Source organism: Sceloporus occidentalis, unplaced genomic scaffold (assembly GCF_023333645.1).
Source record: "Sceloporus occidentalis isolate IW3139 unplaced genomic scaffold, rSceOcc1.0.p SCAF_42, whole genome shotgun sequence".
Taxonomy (NCBI): domain Eukaryota; kingdom Metazoa; phylum Chordata; class Lepidosauria; order Squamata; family Phrynosomatidae; genus Sceloporus; species Sceloporus occidentalis.
Window position 1 is genome coordinate 1,685,308 of NW_028317022.1, and position 24,815 is coordinate 1,710,122.

General features: G+C 36.1%; 1 protein-coding gene across 1 annotated transcript in view; it reads left to right on the top strand.

Annotated features, from left to right (window-relative positions):
- Window positions 1–24,169, top strand: part of LOC149289866 (adhesion G protein-coupled receptor G6-like) — a 48,338-nt gene extending 24,169 nt beyond the window's left edge. The window contains exons 9-27 of the mRNA XM_089490133.1: window positions 210–266; window positions 795–851; window positions 1,634–1,776; window positions 2,211–2,325; window positions 2,771–2,832; window positions 3,089–3,296; window positions 3,962–4,127; window positions 4,471–4,611; window positions 6,622–6,750; window positions 7,743–7,751; window positions 7,870–7,915; window positions 9,571–9,680; window positions 12,742–12,863; window positions 13,213–13,481; window positions 15,560–15,665; window positions 16,624–16,907; window positions 17,147–17,248; window positions 17,901–18,056; window positions 23,991–24,169. Coding sequence (XP_089346259.1) covers window positions 210–266; window positions 795–851; window positions 1,634–1,776; window positions 2,211–2,325; window positions 2,771–2,832; window positions 3,089–3,296; window positions 3,962–4,127; window positions 4,471–4,611; window positions 6,622–6,750; window positions 7,743–7,751; window positions 7,870–7,915; window positions 9,571–9,680; window positions 12,742–12,863; window positions 13,213–13,481; window positions 15,560–15,665; window positions 16,624–16,907; window positions 17,147–17,248; window positions 17,901–18,056; window positions 23,991–24,169 — 2,461 coding nt within the window. The remainder of the gene's footprint in view (window positions 1–209; window positions 267–794; window positions 852–1,633; window positions 1,777–2,210; window positions 2,326–2,770; window positions 2,833–3,088; window positions 3,297–3,961; window positions 4,128–4,470; window positions 4,612–6,621; window positions 6,751–7,742; window positions 7,752–7,869; window positions 7,916–9,570; window positions 9,681–12,741; window positions 12,864–13,212; window positions 13,482–15,559; window positions 15,666–16,623; window positions 16,908–17,146; window positions 17,249–17,900; window positions 18,057–23,990) is intronic.
- The last annotated feature ends 646 nt before the right edge of the window (window positions 24,170–24,815 follow it).

Sequence of the window (24,815 nt, forward strand, 5' to 3'; positions counted from 1 at the left end):
ATCTTTTACCATACTGCACTATTGGCGGTTTTTCATCTACATTTCAGGATCTGCCAAGATTAGTTGCTACCTGATGAGCCTCTATCCCCAGTTACTCTTGTGAGTGCATTATATATACACCACACAGATATACTGTTTGAATTTGCTACACTATTGTATTGTAACTAAAATTGGCCAGACCCAACTATGTTGTGTTCTTTTCATTCCAGCATGACGCAGAGTATGAAAAGGCATGTCCGAGATGTAAACCAGCTCAATGATAAAAGGTAATGAAGTACAGTAAACTATTTTCATCATGTTCTATAGAGGAAGTCTAATATTAAATAGTTAATACAACATCAGTAATACATGAACCTTTTATGTTACTTGGTGCATTTTGTTCCATACTGAGAAAGACAATGGTGAGTATATATGTTCTATGCTGGAATAGAATAAAGTCCTTTATCAAATTATCCACAGCACATTTCATCTATCATCAGCCATCAACAATCTAAGCTTAAATAAAGTCAGGGTACAAAAAAGAGCAACTGTACTTTTACTGTATGTAAAACCCATTGAGCCAAATGTGAACAAGGGCCAAAAACATTTGTTACTTAATCATACTTATCAATTGCCAAGATTGGTTTTGCCAGCTATTCATATAGATCACAGACTGCCAGATTTTTTTAAAAAAACAGCACCACTGGATGAAAATCATAATAAGCTGCTAACTTTATTGGAATATTTTGGACAAAATGTTATCCCTATTGCTAGTACTTAATACTGTTTGTAATTGTTCTGTGCTCCTTGCTCAGTATTCAGCAGAACCAAGGAAGATATGCCAGGGCTGTGACTGCCATCAGTAATCAAAGGTAATTAACTGTATACGTGTGTCAATAACACAACAAATTTGTTCATCAGTGTTTTTTTGGACCATACCATACACAAAAACAATGTGAACAGCAGCCTAGTACTATTACAATAGGAAAGTGCAGCTACACTCCACTTCTTGTTTGGGGGGGGGGTAGAATGAAATAGATGTGAACACCAGAAGCTCCAACAATAACAACCATCACATAACTATTCAAACTACTTCCAAATTCTGTAACACATTTCATTTATTTAAAGGGATAGTAGATTCTCAATTCTGATTCTAGGTTACTTGTCACGTCTGTCTAATATTCACAACTCCTGCATAGACATTATTCCTTCTAAAGATCATATATGGCACCTCTATATGTGCTTAACCAGTGTAACTTAAGTGAGGCTTGTCCAGAATATGACTACCAAAGTATTTAAACCAATATATGTACATTTTAACTGTACGTGTTGGATGTCAAATTATAGTCATAGATGTACAATATACACTTTGGGTTTCAAAGATAGGACAAAAGAATAAAAAAGGCGACTTACCCCTCTTTAACAAAATACACACAATGTTATTGGCTAATTAATTGTGTATTTTTAACTTTGCTTTTATAATGGGGCCTAAAATATCTAAAATATTCTGGTGCTGAAATGTCTCTATGTCAGAAGTCAACATTTCATATTTAGTTGAAAAATGTTCAAGTTGCACACATAGCACTTCATGCTTTTTATTGTTGTATCATTACCATGAAATGTCTGTGTAACATTGAGTTTACTTGTATTACAGCTTCGATGTATGGGCACTTTTGGTGTATAACAACACCAATAATGTCGTCTTACCAAAAGACACAATTTATCAAAAACTGCTTGAACATAATAATTCCATAGATAAGGACCTGAGATTAGAATCTGTTGTTGTTTCCCCAGTTGGTAAGTTTGCTTCTAAATGCTTTGGATTTGTAGTCTGGAAAGGATTCAAGAGATGATTTGAAAAAAAAAAAAGTTAGCATTTCCTAATGTCATGTTACAGAAAATGAAGTATGTTAAGGAAAAGTGCTTTATGTTTTGGCCACTTTACAGAACCGTTATTCCTTCTCTATGTTGTGTTTTCTTTTACAATTTTTTGTTAGATGAGTGGTCTTTAGCACTTACTACGAAGCCAGTACTGGGCAAATGCATGTGTAGTGTACATTGTTCTACAGGATGTCTTTCGATTGATATTTTGATTAGGAAAGTAATTTCAAAACATTCCAGAATAGACCCAATGTAATATGCATGTAATTATTTCTTTAATAACGAAATTCACAGTTAACATGCAACATAGAGTACTTTATGTTTATATTCAAATGTAACATCTGTTTCAGAAGTATGCGAAGCAGAGCAAAACCCAGAGTCCTATAACTGGCCAGCAACTAGGCCAATAGTGCTTCAAACCATACAGTGCCCAAACAACAAAGGACAACTAGCCTCAAGGATGTGGTAAGAAATACAAAAAACTTTTTTTTGTAAGTACATTTTATCAGAGATTTCTTACATGGACATCTTAGACTGTATTCCTGCTAGAATTTTCTGATTTCTAATGTGGCAAATCCAAACAATTTTACAAATTCCCGCAACAAAAATTAAATAATAATTGCTTCTGTAAAAGAAAGTTGCTCATAAAGGGCATAGGCATTCAGTCCCATGGCAGATTAACTATGTATTCCAGATAATTGTTATTACGGTACTCTGTGTGTTGATTCATAATGTTAAGAGGTTGAATGCGACCATTGGCAGAAAATTTTTTTTTTTTTCCTTCAAAAATGAATGGAGTAATAGAGTACAGAGAATTAGATGTTTGCTAAATTCAGTCAAGTTTTGTCAAGGATTATCATAACATATGTTTATATTGTAGTTATTGTAGTTCTTAATTTCCTTTCTTTAGCTTTTTAGATTTGCAAAACTTCACGTCTCACTGGGGATCTCCCAATTTGATAAACTGCACTGGTAAGCATGGACTTGGATAATGTGGAAACTCTATTATAATCAATGATACAGTTAGCAGCAAAGTTCATACAGCAAATTGTAGTTATGTTTAATGCATAAAGTAGAAATGCATTAAGGGAATCTTCAGACAATATATGCAAGTAAACTGTTACTGAATACAATAAGAAAAATGTAACAAAATAAGTAGTTACATTGTAAAACCTAGCAACACTTTTTTTTGAATGGATGTTCAAATTCTCTCTTTTTTCAGATACAGAAAATGCTGAAGAATTAGCAAACCAGCTGCTCAATATGACTGGTGGTGGACAGACGTTGACGCAAGAGAAAGTTGATGATGTTGTCCAGACACTAAAAAAAATAGTCAATGATGCAGATATCAATGCTGCTTTGGGGTCAACTGTCATAAATGTATTTTCCAATATCTTGAACAGCTCGGACGCTGTTTTAGCAAAATCCTCTTCTAAGTAAGTAGTTTGCCGGATCTTACTGATGTGTCCAGTAGCCTGATTAGTTATTTAAAAAACTGCAATGAAGAATAGTAAGAGCAATAACTCTAGAAGATGACACAGAAGAGACAGAATAAGTTCAGCTACTCGAAATGTACACTTCATATGGGATTAACGTACACTGTATTGCTACAGGGAAGATTCCAAATGTAATGTAAACATGTCATGTAGGCATGTAGAAATAAAATAGTAATACCACCCCCTCGAAAAAACCCAAAATTGTTTGTTTCTTATTTTCTTCTTTTGGTATCATTAAATATGACAGAAAAAAAGTATTTAGCTCCTTATTACTAACATTGTTACAGTATGTTCTAGACACAGCATAAGGTACCTTATTCCATCCAAATGTTGGTTTTAAGTGGACTTTCAGTTGTTCTGTAAAATAAGTAAATAATGGACTTGCCAAAAAATCTACAAAAATCAATAGAGCATAGAAATAAATACCTTAATGTTATTAAAATAGTAAATTGTTTTTTAATGTTGTATTTACTTGTGCACCATGCTTTATCCTGTTGTTTTAATTCTTGCAGACACTGAGACCGATATTAAACATACATGTTGTTGATATGTGTTTGCAGTATATCCTGTTATTATTCTTCCTAATGAATTATGATTCGTTTCAGGGCCTTAAGAACAATTGAAGCATTGGCTCTTAAGATTCAGTTTACTGGACCATCTTTTAGTATTGTTTCAAATAACCTGGCTCTTGGGGTGTCTAAGATAAACAAAACCTCTTACCATGGCTCATCCTTCAGCATGGGTTCCCAAAGCAACAGTTCTGATTTTGGGGTAAGTCACACCCATTTATCTCACGCATTGTATTTATATGTATTGTATATGTTATTTGGGTGATTAGACATGAAAAGCAAATGGTACCGCTCTCTTTTTTGCCCTCTTTTTTGTTTCAGTTACCCATATTATTCCTTTAGAGTGTAAGCTGAGGAGCGGGGCCCTCATTAGCCCACCATTCTTGCTAGTAACTTTGTGTAAATTTACCATACAACTAGATGTGTTAATGTATATTTGTTATGTATGTGTTAACCACTCCCTTTAAATTGTATAGCGTTGTATAATCTGTTGACACTTAACAGATAATAATAATATTCACAGCAGCTTTTTATTTTATCAACAGATTGACATGGAAGACAATCAAGCCAATATGCTGGCGTCTGTTATATTGCCTTCCAACCTACTTTCAGGTTTAAGCGCCAGTGACTTTTACACAGTATCAAGAGCTCAGTTTACCTTCTTCAACAAAACAGGTCTTTTTCAGGCAAGTAAAATGATATGAAGAAGAAGAAAATGTTCTAAAAACCTGCCTTTCATAAAAATATTTAAAATATTTAGCAAAAATTAGTATTTATCTTTCAGTGCTAAAACTGATAAGGTGCATATGAGATTCTGACATACCCAACATTTTAGATTGAATGACACATACAAAGAATTAGACTATTATTTGAATCAAAATCCTATTTATAGATTTTGGCTTATTTTGGAAGAAATAATGAGCTTGTGTTATCAAATAAGAACAGCAGCTATTGTTTCAGATTGATTTCTGGATCTTTTGCTTCAGTAATTGCTTCTGTGAATGCAATTATTGGGATCTGCTTTCTAAACTAGCTGGCACAATAAAATTACCACCCAGTGAATTTATGGTTTAGGTTTTCATTCCACTGACTGATGTTGATGGCGGTTTTATATTCATATAAAAACTGTGTGCACATGTATAAAAATAAATATATTGGTTATTAACTGTGACAGTTGTGCATTGGATACTATAGAATGCAAATAGCCTTTCAGTGTGAAGCCAAATGGAAAAATATACATACACACATAAACCTTTAATAGCTGCTCATTATGTAGAAATTATCCAATGACTATTTCTTACATTTGGGAAGATCTTCTTAACTCCTCTCACTGGCCCACTGAGCTGCGAAATCAATTGAAGTTCATGCTGTTGTAGCACAGCTCCCACCTGGCCACCTCATGATGTAGTGAAGTTGTGCTCCAGGATATGATGTCATATCCCAGCATTCGGCTTCGCTACCTCGTGAGAGGTAAGGAAGACACCTTTGGTCCTTCCCTGCCCCCTTAGCCCCATCCTTCTATAGTCTTGCCCCCATCTGCTTATAGCCACGGTATCCCAGTTTGAACACCTGAAATGTTGTGGCATATGTAAAAATGGTGGCCACGGAAACACTTGAAATACTGATCACTTAATATTGTTTGCGTAACTGATCCCTAAAATAATCTGTATAAAACTGCCCCTTTAAGTGCTTTCAGAAAATGTAAAAAGTTGTACATACCTAATATATGTTTTACTTCAGCGCATTCTTTATTGTGTTGAACCTTTAATACCACCAAGTTGTTTGCCACAGCTTAGTTGCCTTGAGATTTTTATTATTTTTTCCTGTTTAAAATAGCTTGCATGAACTTTTTTGATGATGTTTTGTGCGGTACAAAATGTTATTACAGTTTGGATGGGGTAAAAGTGTTATAAATTAGAGTACAGTAAATATCATTTTTGGGAGATCCGTTTTAGCAGAGCAAATATTTGTTTTCCCATTTGGCCCTTGCAGTTTTTTCCAGTGCCCATCAGATAAGAGGCAAAAAGCTGTTCTCCAAAGGAAGTGATCTAACAATATTATAGCATGTTTTAAGCAGGCATTGTTTAGGCTACAGCTTGTGATATCGTTATGATGATTACAGCGAGGAAGTTCAAAAGATTTATCCATTTCACATTCTAATTTATGTGCATTCATTAAGGATGTAAAAAAACATTACACATTATGAATACTTTGAGACTATAAACAGGACATTAGGTTCTAATTATTCTTTCTTACATTTAGAAAAATAGTTCGAAAGAGGGGGTAGAGGGGAGGTCTCACACACACATATATGTATAACATGCATGTATGTGAAATAGACAGCATTTAAACCTACTGGTCTAATCTGTCAATAGAGAAAGAGGCCTTGCTAGAATTACCTTGCAGAAGAACATAAGATTGGAGGTAACAGAATAAAATGAACCAGAAACCTTAAAACAAGGGTTGCTTTAGTATTAGTTTTCATATGAAGAACACTTAAGATTTAATTTTCTATATTTTCATCTCATAATGATTCCTTTTAGTTATGCACTAGTTAGTTGAGGCAACATCCCTCATCTATATGTGTTTTTATATAGATTTTGTCTACTGGCTGGTTATTTAAAGACGAACATTTAGTCTGTGTATGCTGCTTTGTAAACATAGAGGTTTAAGTCAAATTATCTTCTACAAAACAGGATGCAGAGTTGATTAGTTCAAGTCGCACGATTCTTGGTAGCTACGTTGTGGCATGCAGTATTGGAAATCTTACGATTAGTAACCTCACAGACCCGGTCAAGATTACAGTAAAGCACAAAATATTCAAGGTAAGGAGGGCTTTGTAAAGAATACTAACACGTATACTGTGTATTTTCAAGGCATGCTGTTATATTTAATAGCTCCATCAAATCTTAAACGTGGTATAAAGGTTAGGCTTCCCTGGATGCAAGCTCCATCATTTCTATATTTATGTATTTGCAAAAAATACACACAGTGGTGTCTGTTCATATTTCAGTTCTATGGGTCTATACTTAAAGGGTATTTTGGACCTGATACCACCAATGACAAGTAAATAGAGTAATATTTATATATATATATATATATAGTTCAATAATATTGTACAGTAAATACTAAGAACGCCAAGTAAAAATCCATTATGTGAAATACATGGTTGTGTTTTCTCATAGTATATAATACCTCCAAGATATTTATATGTTTGAAGGGTATGTATGAATAGCTTAAACAAAGCTGCATAACTCCAATCCTCGAGTGTTATCCCACTTGAGCACAGGCCTCTCTATAAAACATTTATTAACTCGCTTGTTTTCATGCTAGAATACAGCTTTGATGGTTTGTGGCCCTAGGAGTGTGGAATTCTGTAGCTCTGATCTAAAAGGTTCACAATTTTGTTGATGAAAACACCAATTAAATTATCTAAAATCTCTGTGAATATGCATTTTTTACAGCATTTTAATCAATAAAGGAAGGGGTTGATTCACTAAATGTTGGGTTATTATTCTAATAGTTTAATTTGGTTTCGTTTATTTATTCAGTTTAATGTGTTTTTTAGTTTGGGGAAAGATATCTGAAGAAGACATTGATCAAATTGAAAGAATGATCACCTGTGACTAAAAACCAAATGTAAACAAAAATTATGGACCACAAACTATGGACCACCATATGTTGTCCATGGTCAGTGCCAATATTGCTCATGGTATATAGTACATATCTGCTTGCTATCTAACTTAAAATAAAACTTATATAGATAAACTAGACAGTATAGAGTCAACTTGGCTGGGTTGATATAAATCATCCTAAGGACAGGATTGTGATTTATAAAAAACTGAAATCATGATTATATTCAAGGAAATATTTTAAAAAGATGCATCTATTGTGTTTGTGTTTTTTGAGTATTACTAATAAGTTTCTCTATTTTTTTCTTTTAGGAAAATTCAAAACCAATATGCGTTTTCTGGGATACACATAAGAATTGTATGTTATTGTATTTTGTGCTATTATTATATTTGTTACAGTTGTTTTATTTTGTATACATGTTGTACACACTAGCACATCCTCAAATATCTCACAATTAGTAATTTCAGTGTTAATGCTTCAAGAATAAAGGGAATTATACCATTGTTTTATGCACTCTACAAACATTTTGAAAACTATTCTAAGGTTAGCTGTTAAAGAGGCACTCCAGCCCTATTTTCATGTTAAATGCCTATTGGAGTCTATTTTACTGCATGTAAATCAGTACACGTATTCTTTAGGTATTGGAGTTCTTCTGTCTCATTTAACTCCTCCCCTGGCTGCCTCTACTGAAAGCAGGGAGCATACTGCGGTATGCATGTGCAAATCCTAAGTAGAACTTCCATTCTAGTCCATGGGAGTGACAGCAGCCAACATATGAACAATGATGATTTTCTACCATCATGTAATTGACTTCTGGTTCAGTGACTTCAGTGAGAGTACTACAGAGCATGGGCAAGAAGCGTACATACTAATGCTTCATGGTTTCAGCAGAGGCAGCCATGGGTGTAAAATTGTCTAACTCCAGTAACTAAAGAATACATGCTTCAAATCAAATGCAGTGAAATACATTGAACTCCTTGAAAAAATTACGCCAACATGGATTAAAACTAAAACTACAATTTTAGGGTCTTTTCTGTTCCTTTATAGCTGTATTGAAAAATTACCAATTAATACATAGAAAAACATGAAACAATTTCTTGAACGCAGTAAAATTTATTAGGTTTAGATGTGGTTTTTTTTTAGACACACTTGAGGTCTAGCATACCATTATTTTAAACTAAATGCATAGCTACATTTTGTATGAATTTGTTTACTGCTTGACAAACATTTTTTATGTATAATAATGTGCTAAATTCCTGAAGGTTGTGGCTTCTCTTTTCCTCTGAAGTATTTTCCTTCCTGCACATCTTCCTTGCAATAGAGTTATGTAATAAACTACAGGAAGAAAAAGTGTACGGAGATAAATTACTTTCCCCAGCCTACTGATACAATTCATATACATTTCCTTAGATTAATAATTGCAACACATTATCATTTTGCTAGGTTAAAGTGATTGATTTTATTTGGGAAACATAATGTAAATATTCCCAGGTCAAATAGTATATGCAAGAATATCAATTAAATTTACATGTGTAAAAGACATCTACCTTAAACAAAATTGCTAAATTAAAAACATTGGATTTTAAAGGGAAATTGTAATAAAGGGATTTCTGTAAAATCTAAAAGTGATAATTATAAAGCTATATCCAAATCACACTTTGGTAATATGTTACAACATGCCCTGTTGTGATGTTATGTGGTGTTCCTATAGAACTTTTTCTTTTTCTTCACCATGAATATTAATAACTAGTTACTTAAAGATATTAAAAGTCCTTAAAAATATTAATTTAATTGTTACAAGTCCCAAGTGGTGGTAAGATTGTGCATCTATGAGTTGAAGTTTATTTAAAATCACAGCTTTAAATTTGTTATTGCCCATATAATTTATTGTGCTGCACAATAGAATTTTTTGGAGACAAATAAATGATAATATAGTACTAAACAGTATCAACAAGCATTATATACCTTTAAACCTCATTGCATTTGTACATGTTTTTTGTGTATTTCTTCAGATGGCAATGGTGGCTGGAGCCAGTCAGGCTGCACGGTACTGAGCAACGAATCCAATGCTAATGAGACAGTTTGCCTGTGCAATCACCTCACCCATTTTGGTATACTAATGGTAAGTAGATCTTTCTGTGAAATGGAATAATCTTGTTTTTCCACAACACAGCTTCAACAGGTATACAAATCTAGTAGTTGGGTTGTAGTTTTTGAAACCACACGTAGTGAGACTAGCACTAAATCCAGCTAGACTCCTTGGTCCATAGGGGATTAGTGGTACCAGATTTCTAGTCTGACTGTAAGTGTGATGTGACCTCCGTGAACATCTTATTGTCCTCTGGACAAATTAAGTACACTGTCTGGGACCTTTGCTTGAGGACAACATATTCTCCTATTGAAATGGACAGTCTAATGTCCTTGAGACCCCTTTAAAGAACTATGCACATTAATGTACTTTTATATGCACTCTTCAAAAAGAAAAAAAACACACTTACCTGACATAGACATTGCTGCTCTAGCAGCAGACTTACTCCTCCATGGTCCACTGACTGGCCACTTGAATCAGTCAATCAGTGGCAGGAAAGCACTCTCATTGAAATCAATGGCAATGCTTGCCATGCATGGGGGTCTGAACAGACCTCCACCTGCAGTGTTCATTAAGACGGCCCTGGAGCTTACTGTAGGTGAGTGTATCATGTGCAGGAAGATGGGTCCAACCAACAACTCTCCGGTGCTGCAATAGCTAGGTGGCAGGGGAACGGGCAAATGCATTTGCAAGATGGGTTCCATGAAAATTTAAAGGGGCCATACAGTTTAAAATGCCTTAAAGTACAAATGATGGCTGGAGTCTCCCTTTAATTTAGAGCTGGGTTCTTCTATGGTCTCTGTTGGTGTGCCTTCTTAATGTGTCTGGTTGATATATGCACCTTGAGTTGCACACAAATAATGCATAATAAAGCAACATTCATAATGTTTCTGCACAGGTAATAAGCTGGTATACTGTAGGCCTACAATGTACCTTGTCATGTTTCCTCATTCAGTTCTCTAGGTCTGTAAACACCATATGACTTTATTTTTTTAAATAAGGGAAGATATGTAACCTTAAAACATTTTAGCATCTGTATGTCTCTCGAGACTGCATATATAAAATATTATATATGCAGCAGGTGTGGTTAAAGGTGTTACCTTTTAAGCTCGTAAAGACATAATGCATATTTTATTGCTGATTAGGTCCATTAACCTGTATAAATAGAACTCATAAAATATTACAAGACAGGAAAACACATGGACTGAAGTTAGAGAAGATGCACTTTGCACTTATATATATATATATATATATACATATACACACGTTGTTGAAGTGTGTTAGTAAATGCTATACATGTGGAAAGTGTTTTGGCTTAGTGTGATACTTTTTTATCACTAACACTTGGTTTTGAGGATGATTTTTCCACCTCCGTTTATCAAGACCAACTTAAAGAACTGCAAACTTTGATTGGCCTATTTGACATAAGTTACACATGTGTACCCCTGTGGATCATGGGCCAGTCAAGGAGATCCTCTGATTTCCTCTGACAGGCCCAGGGAGCTGTAAAATCAAATCACTTTGTACTTTTTGTTCCATGGCCTAGAACTTGCTAAGATCCTTTAAATAAACCATTGAACGCTTTCCCTATGTATGTTTTTAATTCTAATTAACAAGCCTTTGTTATGTAGTAAGTATTTTGATGATTATATCATTATTTTAATAATGTTACTACAAATCTTACATGTTCATTGCATTGTGGATGTTTAGTGAAGAAGACATCAAATTGGTATTTATGTCAGAGTATCTTTCCCTGTATTGCCCTGTGAGACTTGTCTTATATTGCTAAACTCTGTAATTCACTTTGAAAAAGGTAAATAATCTATGAAAGAAAGACTAGTGAACACACAACATAAAGGTGGATTTAAATGAATAGTAATGAATGGCTTGTATTTTTAAGTACAATATAAATATAAGCTTTGCATTTGCTTTGGAACTTAGTTAACTCATTAAACCCCATAGACATACATGCAAAATGTTAATTTTGACTGAGACTAACATTTAGAACATTTTGGTCTGTTATGTGCTATAAGTCATAATGTGCATAACCATGGTCATTTCTTATGGTCATTTATACCCTTGTAGTCTCTTAATATACATTTTTTGTTTTACAGTGTCTAGTAGAATACTACCTATTGGGCTTAACAATATTTAGAAAACCATTCCAACAAAAATATTTTACTGCCGGCTCAGCAAGCTTTTCCAAAACAACCAAATTCTTATTCTACAGCAAGGATTTTTTTGGGGGTCAAAGAGACACCAGTAGCTAATTACTTGTGTCAAAGCAGTAAAGGAAAAAGGAAAGAACTGCATAGGAACTATGTCCACCGCCTAAATCTTGTCTCACTGGGAAACCAAAATGTATTATTATTATATGTATAACAATAATATAAATTGGATAAAGTTCTGTGAATCACGTCTTAGAATGTAATGCATTCAAATTTCCATTGCTAAGCAAAAGCCTTTCCCTAATTAAATTAAGCCAGTTGGCAAGAAATGCATTTGGTTTGCCATGGTTTTCATGTCACACTTGGCTGCCACGTTTAAGTCTGTGTTTTTTAAAATTAATGGGGTTTTTACTCTTTAAATAAAGAAAAAATCGTTTTTTCTCATTCATTCTAAAGTGATCTATTCTGCGCAACCAACATTTTGCTTCTGATTTTTTCCCCTGTTTTCTTAATAGGCTTGGTATTCATAATTAGTAACATGTTCAGTTAGATAGGACTAGGAAATATAGTCATCACAAATCAACATTTTATAACCAAAAAGTTGTTTGCTATTTTAGAGTCAGTGACACACTGCAGTGCCTTCAATGTTTCAAAAGCCTATACCACCTATAACGGTTCCTACACATGTTTTATAGAAGTCTAAAAACACACAATTGAATTTCTTATTTCTGGTGACCTTGCTGACATGCTAATACAGATTTTAAATTAGATGAGAGGAGCAGGATTTGTCCTTCAAGCAACATGTGGTGTTGTATCTGCGGTTTTATGTATATGTGGACTTGAAATCCATATGAAAACATTTTAGATATTGTATGGTGATATGTTAAATCTAACCGAAATCTAAAAGTGATCATTTCTTTTTGTAGGACCTCCAGAGAGGTGAAATTGACCAGGAAAATAACAAAATCCTTACATTTATAACATATATTGGCTGTGGGATATCAGCCATTTGTACTGCAGCAACACTTCTAACATATATCGCATTTGAGTGAGTATTATACTTAACTTACTGTCCTTTCTAGATCTATCTTCTCTTATCATGTTTCAGTCATTCGCCCCCAAAGGGTTGAACGGATAGATTACATTTAGTTGTATTGTTAGTTGTCCAATTCCTCTTCTGGACCAGACGGTGTCCTTGGCTATCTCATTCTGTTCAGAGGCTATGGGAATACCAATAAATTAAACTGATTTTAGAGAACGTAAGATAACATCACAACCAAATGAGAATGTGATCATAAACTTTTAACAGGTTGCTAGGGTATTTGACAGAAATATTTAGTCAGTGGGATTCCAATACTCCTGGCTTATAATAATACAATTATATTTTTTTCTTTTAGGAAAATACGGCGTGACTACCCTTCAAAAATCTTAATGAACCTGAGCACTGCATTGCTCTTCCTCAATCTTTTCTTTCTCCTGGATGGTTGGCTTGCATCATTCGAGATTAATGAACTCTGCATTACCGTAGCTGTCTTACTTCATTTTTTCTTGTTAGCCACATTCACATGGATGGGGTTGGAAGCTGTGCATATGTATATTGCACTAGTTAAAGTCTTCAATACATACATTAGGAGATACATTTTGAAATTCTGCATTATTGGTTGGGGTAAGTCCAACATCTAATCATACATAAACTACAGTGCTTTACAAAAGTATTTATCCCCTTGGGGTTTTTCTGATTTTGTTGCATAACAACCTGGAATTATAATGGATTTTTATTTGGGTTTTATGTAATGGACATACACAAAATAGTCCAAAATGGACATACACAAAGTAGTCGCAATTGGGGAAGTGAAATTAAGAAAATAACTTAAAAAAAAATAAATCTGAAAAAAATAAAAAATATATGCTTAAAAATACGTAAATATATATGCTGAAACATTAAATATGGTGCATACATATGTATTCACCCCCTTTTATATATAGCCCCTAAAAAAGATCTGGTGCAATTGCCTTCAGAATTCATGTAATTAAGTAAGTCCACTTGTGTGCAATCTAAGTGTCACATGATCTCAGTATATATATATATATATATATATATATATATATATATATATATATATACGCCTGTTCTGATAGGCTCCAAAGTCTGGCCACTATCAAACAAGCTGCATCATGAAAACCAAGGAGCTCCCAAAACAGGTCAGGGACACAGTTGTGGAGAAGTAAAGATCAGGGTTGGGTTATAAAAAAAAAATAAAAGATCCAAAACTTTTAACATCCCACGGAGCACCATTAAATCAATTATTAAGAAATGGAAAGAATATGGCACCACAACAAGCCTGCTGTAGAGTGACGCCTACCAAAAACTCACAGACCAAAGATAACTCTGAAGGAGCTCCAAAGCTCCACAGCGGAGATTGGAGTATCTGTCTATAGGATCGCTTTAAGCCATACACTCCGTAGAGCTGGGCTTTTTGGAAGAGTGTCCAGAAAAAAAATCATTGCTTAAAGAAAATAATAAGTAAACACATTTGCTGTTCATCCAAAAGGCATGTGAGAGACTCCCCAAACTTATGGACGAAGGTACGCTGGGCAAATGAGACTTGAATTGAGCTTTTTGTCTGTAGCAAACCCAACACCTCTCATCACCCCAAGAACACCATTCATGGTGGTGGCAGCATTATGCTGTGAGGATGTTTTCCATCGGCAGGTACAGGGAAACTGGTCAATATTGAAGAAATGATAGATGCTGCTAAAGACAGGGAAATTCTTTAGGGAAACCTGTTTCAGTCTTCCAGAGATTTGAGATATGGACAGAGGTTCATCATCCAGCAGGACAATAACCCTAAGCATACTGCTTAAACAGTTTAAGGGAAAAAGTAGTTTAAGGGGAAACATATTTAAATGTCTTGGAATGATCAAACCCCAGACCTAAATCCAATTGAGAAAATGTGGTGTGACTGTACACAATCAGAACCCACCCGACTTGAAGGACCTGGAGCAGTTTTGCCTTGAAGAATGGGCAACAATCCCAGTGTCTAGATGTGCCAAGCTTATAGGGACGTACCCCAAGATGGCTGACGTGTAAAATGAATGGCTTGGGTTGGTTTGTAAGGTATCTTAAAGAAGAGACGCATCTCTGTGCATTTAAGTCTAGAATCTCTGATTTAATTGTGAAAAAAGGGCAAGACCTCTTCATCCAGTCAACAGAATTTGTCTAGGGTCTATTATTATGGGTTTGTCCAGGGGTCCACTGATGAGCTTGCTACTAAGATGAACTATGTAGTTGTCTAGGTCCAAGCCAGTCGTAGAGTAAATAACAAAATCATTATTCATAATTATAAACACAATTACATTTCTACAGGATGTAGGCAAGGGCTGGACACTAAGAAAGGCTCAGCTCTTGACAGATTTGTAACTTAATATAAACTTGACTGGGAGCTTGCCTACCTATATTGATTAGTTACTTGTTTTTATCTTCATAGAGCCATCCTTCTATGAACTAAGAATTAATTTCAGGTGGTTTTTACAGAACCAGAATTTTGGTTAGACATCTCATGTTCATATTGACAACATGAGGACACTTTTGTATACCTTTTGTTGAGGCAAAGTTAACAGTTAACTGTATAAGAATAGGTGCTTTTTGTTTGCAAGTTATCACATTTTAAGTGCATTTGTTAAGTTGTTTTTTTTTTAAAGAAGTTAAGTCATTCAACAATATAAATATTACTTGTATTATAGGTTTGCCGGCTGTGGTGGTTGCTATTGTACTTGCGAGTACTCATAGCAATAGCGCTTATGGAAGCAGCATGTACGGGAAAAATGACGGTTACGGAGGGGATCCTTTGTAAGTAATTAATTCCAGCACAATTGTTTTTTACCTTTTATTCAGTTATTTTCGATAATTGGGCTGAATACATGTTAACAATACACACAACTTAGCACTCAGTGTTTATTTCTCCACGTGGCAACCTTTCAATCCAACTACAGGATCTTTATATTGGATTAACTGCTTTTGAGTTTAGGAATAAAACTTAGAACCTTTATATTTAGGCATCAAGGTCACAGTTTAGGTAGTAAAACACAAGAAGGGAGCCTTTTTAATAAAATTAGGAGTGCCAGAATAGGGCATGACAGAGTTAGAGGGCAGGGGAATAAGAGGTAATTTAATAATATTCTGCTTTACAAGAAGGGTAGTAGAGACCTGGAATAGTAACACAATAAAGGAATTTAAGGAATCTTGGGATGTGCATATAAAGCTATCCTGAACAAGCAAAATGTGATTGAAGACAGGCAGAAAACATGGGCCATTTGTCTTTTCCTTTCTGCCATCATTATCTTTGTATATGTGAAGTCCTTTCCCGGGAGATATTCATTAGTCATATGGTGCCCTAGGGAGATAAGGAGTGAGGTTTTCTATTGTGTAGCACAAAAAAGTATAAGGATTTAGTTTTTGTGTTTGCAAGCTTTGTATAGCACAACTATTACACAAAGCAAACAGACAGATGTCTCAATACATGTTATTAAATGAGAATAAACATTTAGAAGCAGAAAACCTCATAGTACTTTTAAGTTATTCGAAAATATATGTATTATTGGTGTTTCCTTTTAAACACCCCTTTTTAAAAGTAATAAGTAATTGCAAGCCAGTTGTAAAACCCTGATCATTTAACATCAGAAACTAAAAAAACCCTTTAAAGGTTTACTCGCATACAATATACTTTTATGGAAATAAATAATGGTAATATATAACATGCCTAAATGAATTATGGTAACTTTAATTATGGTAATTCTTTCTGTTTTAGCTGCTGGATCACAAACAACATCGTTTTCTATGTGACTTGTGTTGGTTACTTCGTAATTATGTTCCTGATGAACATAGCCATGTTCATTGTGGTGATGATCCAGATCTGTGGAAGGAATGGAAAGAGGACCAATCGTAGCATTCGGGAAGAGATCTTACGGAACCTGCGCAGCGTCGTCAGCCTAACGTTCCTTCTGGGAATGACCTGGGGTTTTGCTTTCTTTGCCTGGGGTTCCCTGACTATCACATTCATGTACTTGTTTACTATTTTCAACTCGCTGCAAGGTAACTTGTCAATGTAGACATATGACCTAACAGCATCATATCATCATGTCTGTGAATTACTTTTGTGCATATTTTTGCTTCCCTTAGCATCCAGTTATGTAGCTTTTCTTTTGTTTTGCCAACACACACACACACACAAACAGTATGCATCTATACCATATTCAAGTATATGCAGTATTGACAAAGGGTAGTGGTGTACTTTGTAGACTGCCACTAATTTCAAAAACATTTTGTTACAGGTTTATTTATATTTGTTTTCCACTGTGCATTAAAAGAAAATGTCCAAAAGCAATGGAGACGTTATCTCTGCTGTGGTAAACTCAGACTCCCTGATAATTCAGGTATGGTGTTTTCAATTAGTCATTGTACCAGATATCAGACATTGGAAAAAGCTTAACTAATAAAAACATGGACAAGTTTGTATTACAGTCACCAGGGACTCTCAGGAAGTGGGCATTAGAACGTCCTACAGCACTGATCTATAGTGGAAACCAGACAAAATGACTTGTCACTTCTGAGCTATGTAGTTCAGGAAAACCTAAAAAAAATGTAACTTTTATTGAAGCTGAGCTTTAAAATCCGCAATAAATTATTAAAATAAAAGTTTATCTAGCTGATAGAAAAAAAAACACTTGTCTAGGAATTAATGTAGAATACGGAAGATGGTGTTATATCACAAATTATAAACTATTAATGACCCCAATATATTATTATAATGTGATTGGTGATGAGTTGTAGGCAATATTTATATACCATGATATAAAAAAAGTTCAAAGAAAAACCATCACTTCATTTTACATTAATCTCCTGATTTCCGAATCATTGTAATGTGTGTTAGGAAGGTGAATTAGGAAGTGTAGACAAATGGTGTCAGTACGAATTTGCATTAGCATAACACACAGAATATTATTCTGTGTTTATTGTAAATGTCTCAGGGCTTATCTGTGGCTGTTCCTTCTCTTAAATAGGAACCTTTACTATTTTATTTTGCAGACTGGAGCAAAACGGCAACTAACAACACAAAGAAGGTCAGCTCAGATAATCTGGGGAAATCCCTTTCCTCCAGTTCAATAGGCTCGAACTCTACTTACTGGACATCTAAATCAAAATCTAGCTCCAACCCTTTCTTTAAAAGAAACAGCAGCACAGGTAAGGTCCTTGATAAAAGAATGTTTAGTAAACGTTTCCAACATATATGTGAATGTTTTTATAGTGATAATACTTTGTCTTGTGGTTGTTATCGTTGGCATTAAAAAAACAATAAACATTATTGATGTGTATTAACGAAATACAGCATCATTATTATCATTATTTGTCAGCAATTTATACAGAAAAGTTATATATACACATTTTTTGTTATCAAAAGGGTTTGTCCACTGCTGAGGTGGACACATAATACTATATTAAATCAGCCATTTGAGCAGAATTCCCAGTGGGTTGGAGAGGGTATTGTGCACAATAACGACAATTATATTGTATTTAGCTGGTTAGATTTTGAAGTTTACAGTTTGGATCATTAATTTTTTTTACAATATTGTTATTTGGCTTCCAAGTAATGCAAGCCTACTTAAAAGAGCCATTTCTAAATTTAACCTAATGCTGTATATTTCTTATGGTTAATGTTCATTTTCCTGCTGCACAATTGACCCAGACATTCATGTTTATGGTATAGATAATGGCCTCTAAGAGCATTCCTTAAACAGAGGTGGAGTCATCCAGGTAATGTTTCTTTAAGGTTTGTTGATGGATGCATGATCTTTCAACCAAAGGGTGGGGTGCTCTTGCATGAAGTCATCTAAGGGAAATTAAAAGACTTTGGTCTAATCATTCTGCTACTTCTCTTTGGGCCTTTGGTTCTCCTTTCTGGTGGTTGACAAAGATTTGCATTTGCTTTTTTTCTGCTCTGTTGCACCAAACCTGATCTGGATTCTTCTTGAAAGTGTAACACCAACAGTGTCTGAACACTGCTCTTTATTTATTAACTCTTGTGCCGGACAGCAGAGCAACACATCATGGCAGCCATGTAGCAATTTTTATTAACTTATCATTTGTACTATTTTTCCCTGTTAAAGAACGAATATGTTTCTAGTCCTGGTGTAAATTAGTAAAATTAGAAGAATGGTTGAAAGAGTAACTTGATAAATGTAAAATAATGCACTTGAGACACAAAAATCCCAAGGCGGGATACAGCATTGGGGCACTGTTCTAAGGACTTCAAAGTAAGAAGCCAATGCAATAAAGTATCACAAAACGCGAGCAGGATGCTGGGTTGTAAAACTAGATCCACTAGTAGCATGAATATGGAGTTGGCTCTGCCACATTACAGATCTCTGGTCAGACCTCACCATGAATATTGTGTACAGTTCTGGTGACTCTTACTCCAGAACGATAATGGCATTTTGGAGAGAGTTGAGAAGTGGGCTACCAAAATGGCAAATGGTTTGCAGGGTAAAAATTATCAGGAAAGACTAATGGAGCTCAATATGTATAGCTTTGAGAAAAGAAGAGAAGATGTGATAGAAACATTTACATACTTAAAAGGATTTGCCAGTGGAGCGATTGGCAAAGAGGAGCAGCCGATAAGGAATGGTGTCAGAGAAAGAGATTAATCTAGCTGTAGTGTTGAGGATGGATGAGAGTGGTGAAAGGTAGGAGGGGTAGGTCAATTAGTAGGAAGTTGTATAATCCCGGCATGATATCACAAATTCTATGTTTCTATTAATTTTGCTTGCCACTAATTGTCATTTTGGCAGTCACCAGCCACACTGGCACGACTACTACGCACATACCTAGGAAGCCCACAAGTCTTCACGAAAAGAACGCTCACTGTCATTTCATTTTGAAGTCAGGGTTGGGAGTGGAAAGAACCAGGAGAGGAATGGGTAGAGCCTATTGACACCCCCCAGTCTGAGATCAATAAGAAATGCCCCATCATGTATCATAAGAGGAGTTACAGTATATTTTCATTATTTGATCAGAGATAGTGGAGTTTTTAGTTTGAGTTGCTACCTTTTATTGGGCCAACATAGAAAAAGATAGAAAGGTACAAGCTTTTGTTACCTCAGAAGTCCCATCTCCCATTTTCTCTTTGGCTAATAAATCAATATATATGTTCACATTAAATTTTGAAGGGAGCTAATTGCTATTTTAAGCCATTTTTAGATCAGTCTTTTGTTCAGGCTTTTTTTTTAAATTATTTGTAACTAAGACTTAAACAAAAAAATATTTGTTATGCACTTTATCTACACTTAATCTACACAGTAATTAATGCTGGATTATTTTTTTTAAACTTCAAAAAAATGCACTATTTCCATATTCACTGTTCTCCACTTGCATTTACATTTAACTAGTATGTTTTCCTAAATACTGCGACCATAGGATGGGTAGAAATATAATAAATGGAGTCTATGGGGAGGCCTGGAGACCGCTTAATCTTTCACCATGTCCCCTATTCTGTGGCCAGACTCCAAAGAAGTTCTTTCTGAAATACACTGCTTCAAAAATTAAAGGGAACACTAAGATTACACATCCTAGATCTGAATGAATGAACTAATCGTATGACATACTTTCGTCTTTACATAGTTGAATGTGCTGACAACAAAATCACACAAAAATTCTCAATGGAAATCAAATTTATCAACCCATGGAGGTCTGGATATGGAGTCACACTCAAAATCAAAATGGAAAACCACACTACAGGCTGATCCAACTTTGATGTAATGTCCTTAAAACAAGTCACAATGAGGCTCAGTAGTGTGTGTGGCCTCCACGTGCCCGTACGACCTCCCTAGAACGCCTGGGCATGCTCCTGATGAGGTTGCGGATGGTCTCGTGAGGGATGTCCTCCCAGACCTGGACTAAAGCATCCGCCAACTCCTGGACAGTCTGTGGTGCAACGTGGCGTTGGTGGATGGAGCGAGACATGATGTCCCAGATGTGCTCAATCGGATTCAGGTCTGGGGAACGGGCGGGCCAGTCCATAGCATCAATGCCTTCCTCTTGCAGGAACTGCTGACACACTCCAGCCACATGAGGTCTAGCATTGTCTTGCATTAGGAGGAACCCAGGGCCAACCGCACCAGCATATGGTCTCACAAGGGGTCTGATGATCTCATCTCAGTACCTAATGACAGTCAGGCTACCTCTGGCAAGCACATGGAGGGCTGTGCGGCCCCCCAAAGAAATGCCACCCCACAGTATTACTGACCCAGACTCTGTCACGTCTGTCACATGTGCTCAGTGTGAACCTGCTTTCATCTGTGAAGAGCACAGGGCGCCAGTGGCGAATATGCCAATCCTGGTGTTCTCTGGCAAATGCCAAACATCCTGCACGCTTTTGGGCTGTGGACGTCGGGCCCTCATACCACCCTCATGGAGTCTGCTTCTGACCGTTTGAGTGGACACATGCACATTTGTGGCCTGCTGGAGGTCATTTTGCAGGGCTCTGGTAGTGCTCCTCCTGCTCCAACTGCTCCTCCACGTCTCCTGATGTACTGGCCTGTCTCCTGGTAGCGCCTCCATGCTCTGGACACTACCCTGACAGACACAGCAAACCTTCTTGCCACAGCTCGCATTGATGTGCCATCCTGGATGAGCTGCACTACCTGAGCCACTTGTGTGGGTTGTAGACACCGTCTCATGCTACCACTAGAGTGAAAGCACTGCCAGCATTCAAAAGTGACCAAAACATTAACCAGGAAGCATAGGAACTGGGAAGTAGTCTGTGGTCGACACCTGCAGAACCATTCCTTTATTGGGGGTATCTTGCTAATTGCCTATAATTTCCACTTGTTGTCTGTTCCATTTGCACAACAGCATGTGAAATTGATTGTCCATCGGTGTTGCTTCTTGAGTGGACAGTGTGATTTCACAGAAGTGTGATTGACTTTGAGTTACATTGTGTTGTTTAAGTGTTCCCTTTATTATTTTGAGCAGTGTATTTACCCCAGTGTAATAGTTCCAAAGGAGCAGTAGCCGTTCTGTGGCAAAACCAGGGCAGATCATTCTATTTCCCAAAAAGGTATCCCCTTTTACTGGCTTTTATACACTACGGAGTACTTGCCTGGCCAATCAGCTTCCTTAGAAAACATACTCAGTGCAATGGGTAAGGAACAAGGCAACATCTAGCTGAGCTAAGCCACTAGTTTACTTCCTATACCCATGGTAATAGGACCTTTATTGATGGAGGTATAGGTAGGCTTTATCTCTCCTCAGGGCAAATTGTGAGCCCACTTCCCCAGCAGACAGGATAGGAGAACAATGAAGCACTTGCTGGCCTCCTAAGGAATTCAGCCCACGTATACTCAGTTTCAACCTGTCTAAGTCTCAGGAGCTCACGTAAACTCAAGAGTAACTTATATATTAATGTACATACCAACTGGTTTGCTAGGTGTAGCATGCATGTGCACACTGCTTCAGTAAAGTCACATCACTTCAGTTAACCACTTTGCGACCTTAGTGCATACTATTATGTCTTATAAAACAGGCCCTAGAAGTCTGAGGATGTAATAGTACACGAGAAATCAGGGTGTCATTAGACAGCCTGGGAGTCTACTCTGCCAGCAGGACCTAACGTTAGTACGAGCACCAGTTACACTGGGATAATAAAGAATGCGCTGACTGCTTAGGCATTGAGCTTTCTACCTATTATCCCAAGCCAAGCCAACCCGCATTGTGGGTAAGGGCAATGGCCACAACTTTTATTATTTCCCCAGCAATGTATAATAACCCTACAACATAAAACACCCTGCCAGCTGCAGAGCAAAACCCCTCAAGCGCTTCTAAACCCCAAATTGCCCAGTGGATGCCATAAGCTGCTGACTGGGCACTCTTCCCCAAGCCTATTTGGGCAAGATCTCCACTGTGTTCTGGTTGCAACAATGTAGTGCCCACCAATGGGCTAACTGCTGGTATGCCCGAAACTGCCCACCTAGGCCAGCATATTCTCCCTTAGCAGTCCAGGGGGACACTGAGCAGAAGTCTTGGCATTCCCGGCCTGGGCTCTAGAAACAACATTGGAAATTTAAAAGGTTCCCAGAGACTCTATCCAGATTCTCTTGAAACCTCTGATGAGGTACTGCAATCACTCTGTGATCAGCAGCATTAGAGATCAAAGGGAAAAGAGCGAGAAACTGTGTGGCTCTTCATTAAAATATATAAAAAAGAAACAAAATTATAAATTAGTAAATAAACAGACCCCAGTGATGTCACATGAAATTGTAAAGCATACCATCCAGTTCCAAGAGAGATCCCTGAGGTCTTTAAAGACCTAAAAAGGATCCCCAGTCAAAAAAACTACCGAAACATTGAAAAAATTGAAAAAAATAGACATGGAAACAGTGCACAAACACATCCTTCCCAATAGAAATAAACACTAAAATGAATCCCTTCTTTGCCCCAGTCCAAAACATGGAAAATGGAAATAATTGTTGAAAAAAGGTATGCTAAAATGGTGAAAGAGTTATGGTTACTTAGGGTGGTGAACATTAACCTCAACTGCCTCAACTTTTTATAAATGGACCATTGTATAGATTCCTGGTGTACAGGGTATTTTTAGTTATCATATACAGTGCTTGACATCATGCTTTGCCTGTGACATACTCACACAAACACACTTCAGTGCATGTGCTAATTCATGACTTTATATCTCCATGGTGACTTTGGCTGGTAAAAAAAATAAAAAAAAATAATAATTGAAGAAAGCTTAGTTTCCTTGAGCACCTGCTTACAGCCTGTATTTCCTGTTACAGGGCTACCTTAGGCCTAGGCTTAATATGCCACTGCTTGACATGGTGCTATAAAGAGTGATCAGGCCTCGCCACCTGTTTGCAACTGAATAGCATTATATGCTTATACACCCAATTATATATAAATAACTACTAAATGTTGTTAGTGTTAAAGTATTTAAGAAAATATACCGCCTAGTTTTAAAATTGTCAGTAATAAACTTTACAAAATTATTGTTTAAGACAACTTGAAACTGTAAATTAAAAATAGCTACTACTTTAAATAGACATGATAGAACAGCACAATAAAAAAGGTGCATATAACTAATAAAGATATGTATATATTTTGTTTTGACAGGTTATATTTTTGGACAGAGGCCTTCTGTCAAGTTTGCACCGGTGGATGGTGAACAGACTTCAATTCTTCAAGTTCATCACGTTATTGACAAAGTCAAAGGATATTGCCATTCCCACTCTGACAACTTCTATAAAAATATCATCATGTCTGATTCTTTTAGCCATAGCACCAAATTTTAGGCCCAAGTGAAAACCACAATAATCTATGGCATGAAAATACTCTTGGCCTCACACAAATAGAAAAGGGAAAATGCATGCAAAACCAATGATTAGAAGCTAAAAGTAGAGACCCTGAATTGTCATCAAAAAAAACTTGGCTTGGAACTGGCGCTTTCCACGGTCTGCCGCTAAATGACTGCAAATATAAGAAAATCTGAAGAACTTTCAGTTTTGAAAGCCTAATTTGGCAGCCTTTGTAGGATTTCTACTTTCCGTCAATGGGATTTAAAAACGGTTTATTTTAAGGTTGATGGTGTGCGCTGCACCTTGTCTACATGGAAACCTTTGAGCAAATTCAAAAAAAATAACCTAGGGCGACCAGAAGCAACCCATATCCATTTATATACATGTCTTCTCGTAAACGGACAATGTTTTGAGCCAATGCAATTCATTTTGAATGTGTAAGTGAATGTATCTCTTAATTTATTACTGAAAACCATAGTTGTCTTAGTGGCATATACCTGTCAATAATATGAACTGTTTGTATCGAAATCCATGTTCTTTTTTACTGATGGAGTTTTCTGTTCTGTTTTTATCATATTGAAAGTTACCTATTCAGCTACAATATTTCAGCAACTATAACATACAACAAATAATAATAATATGC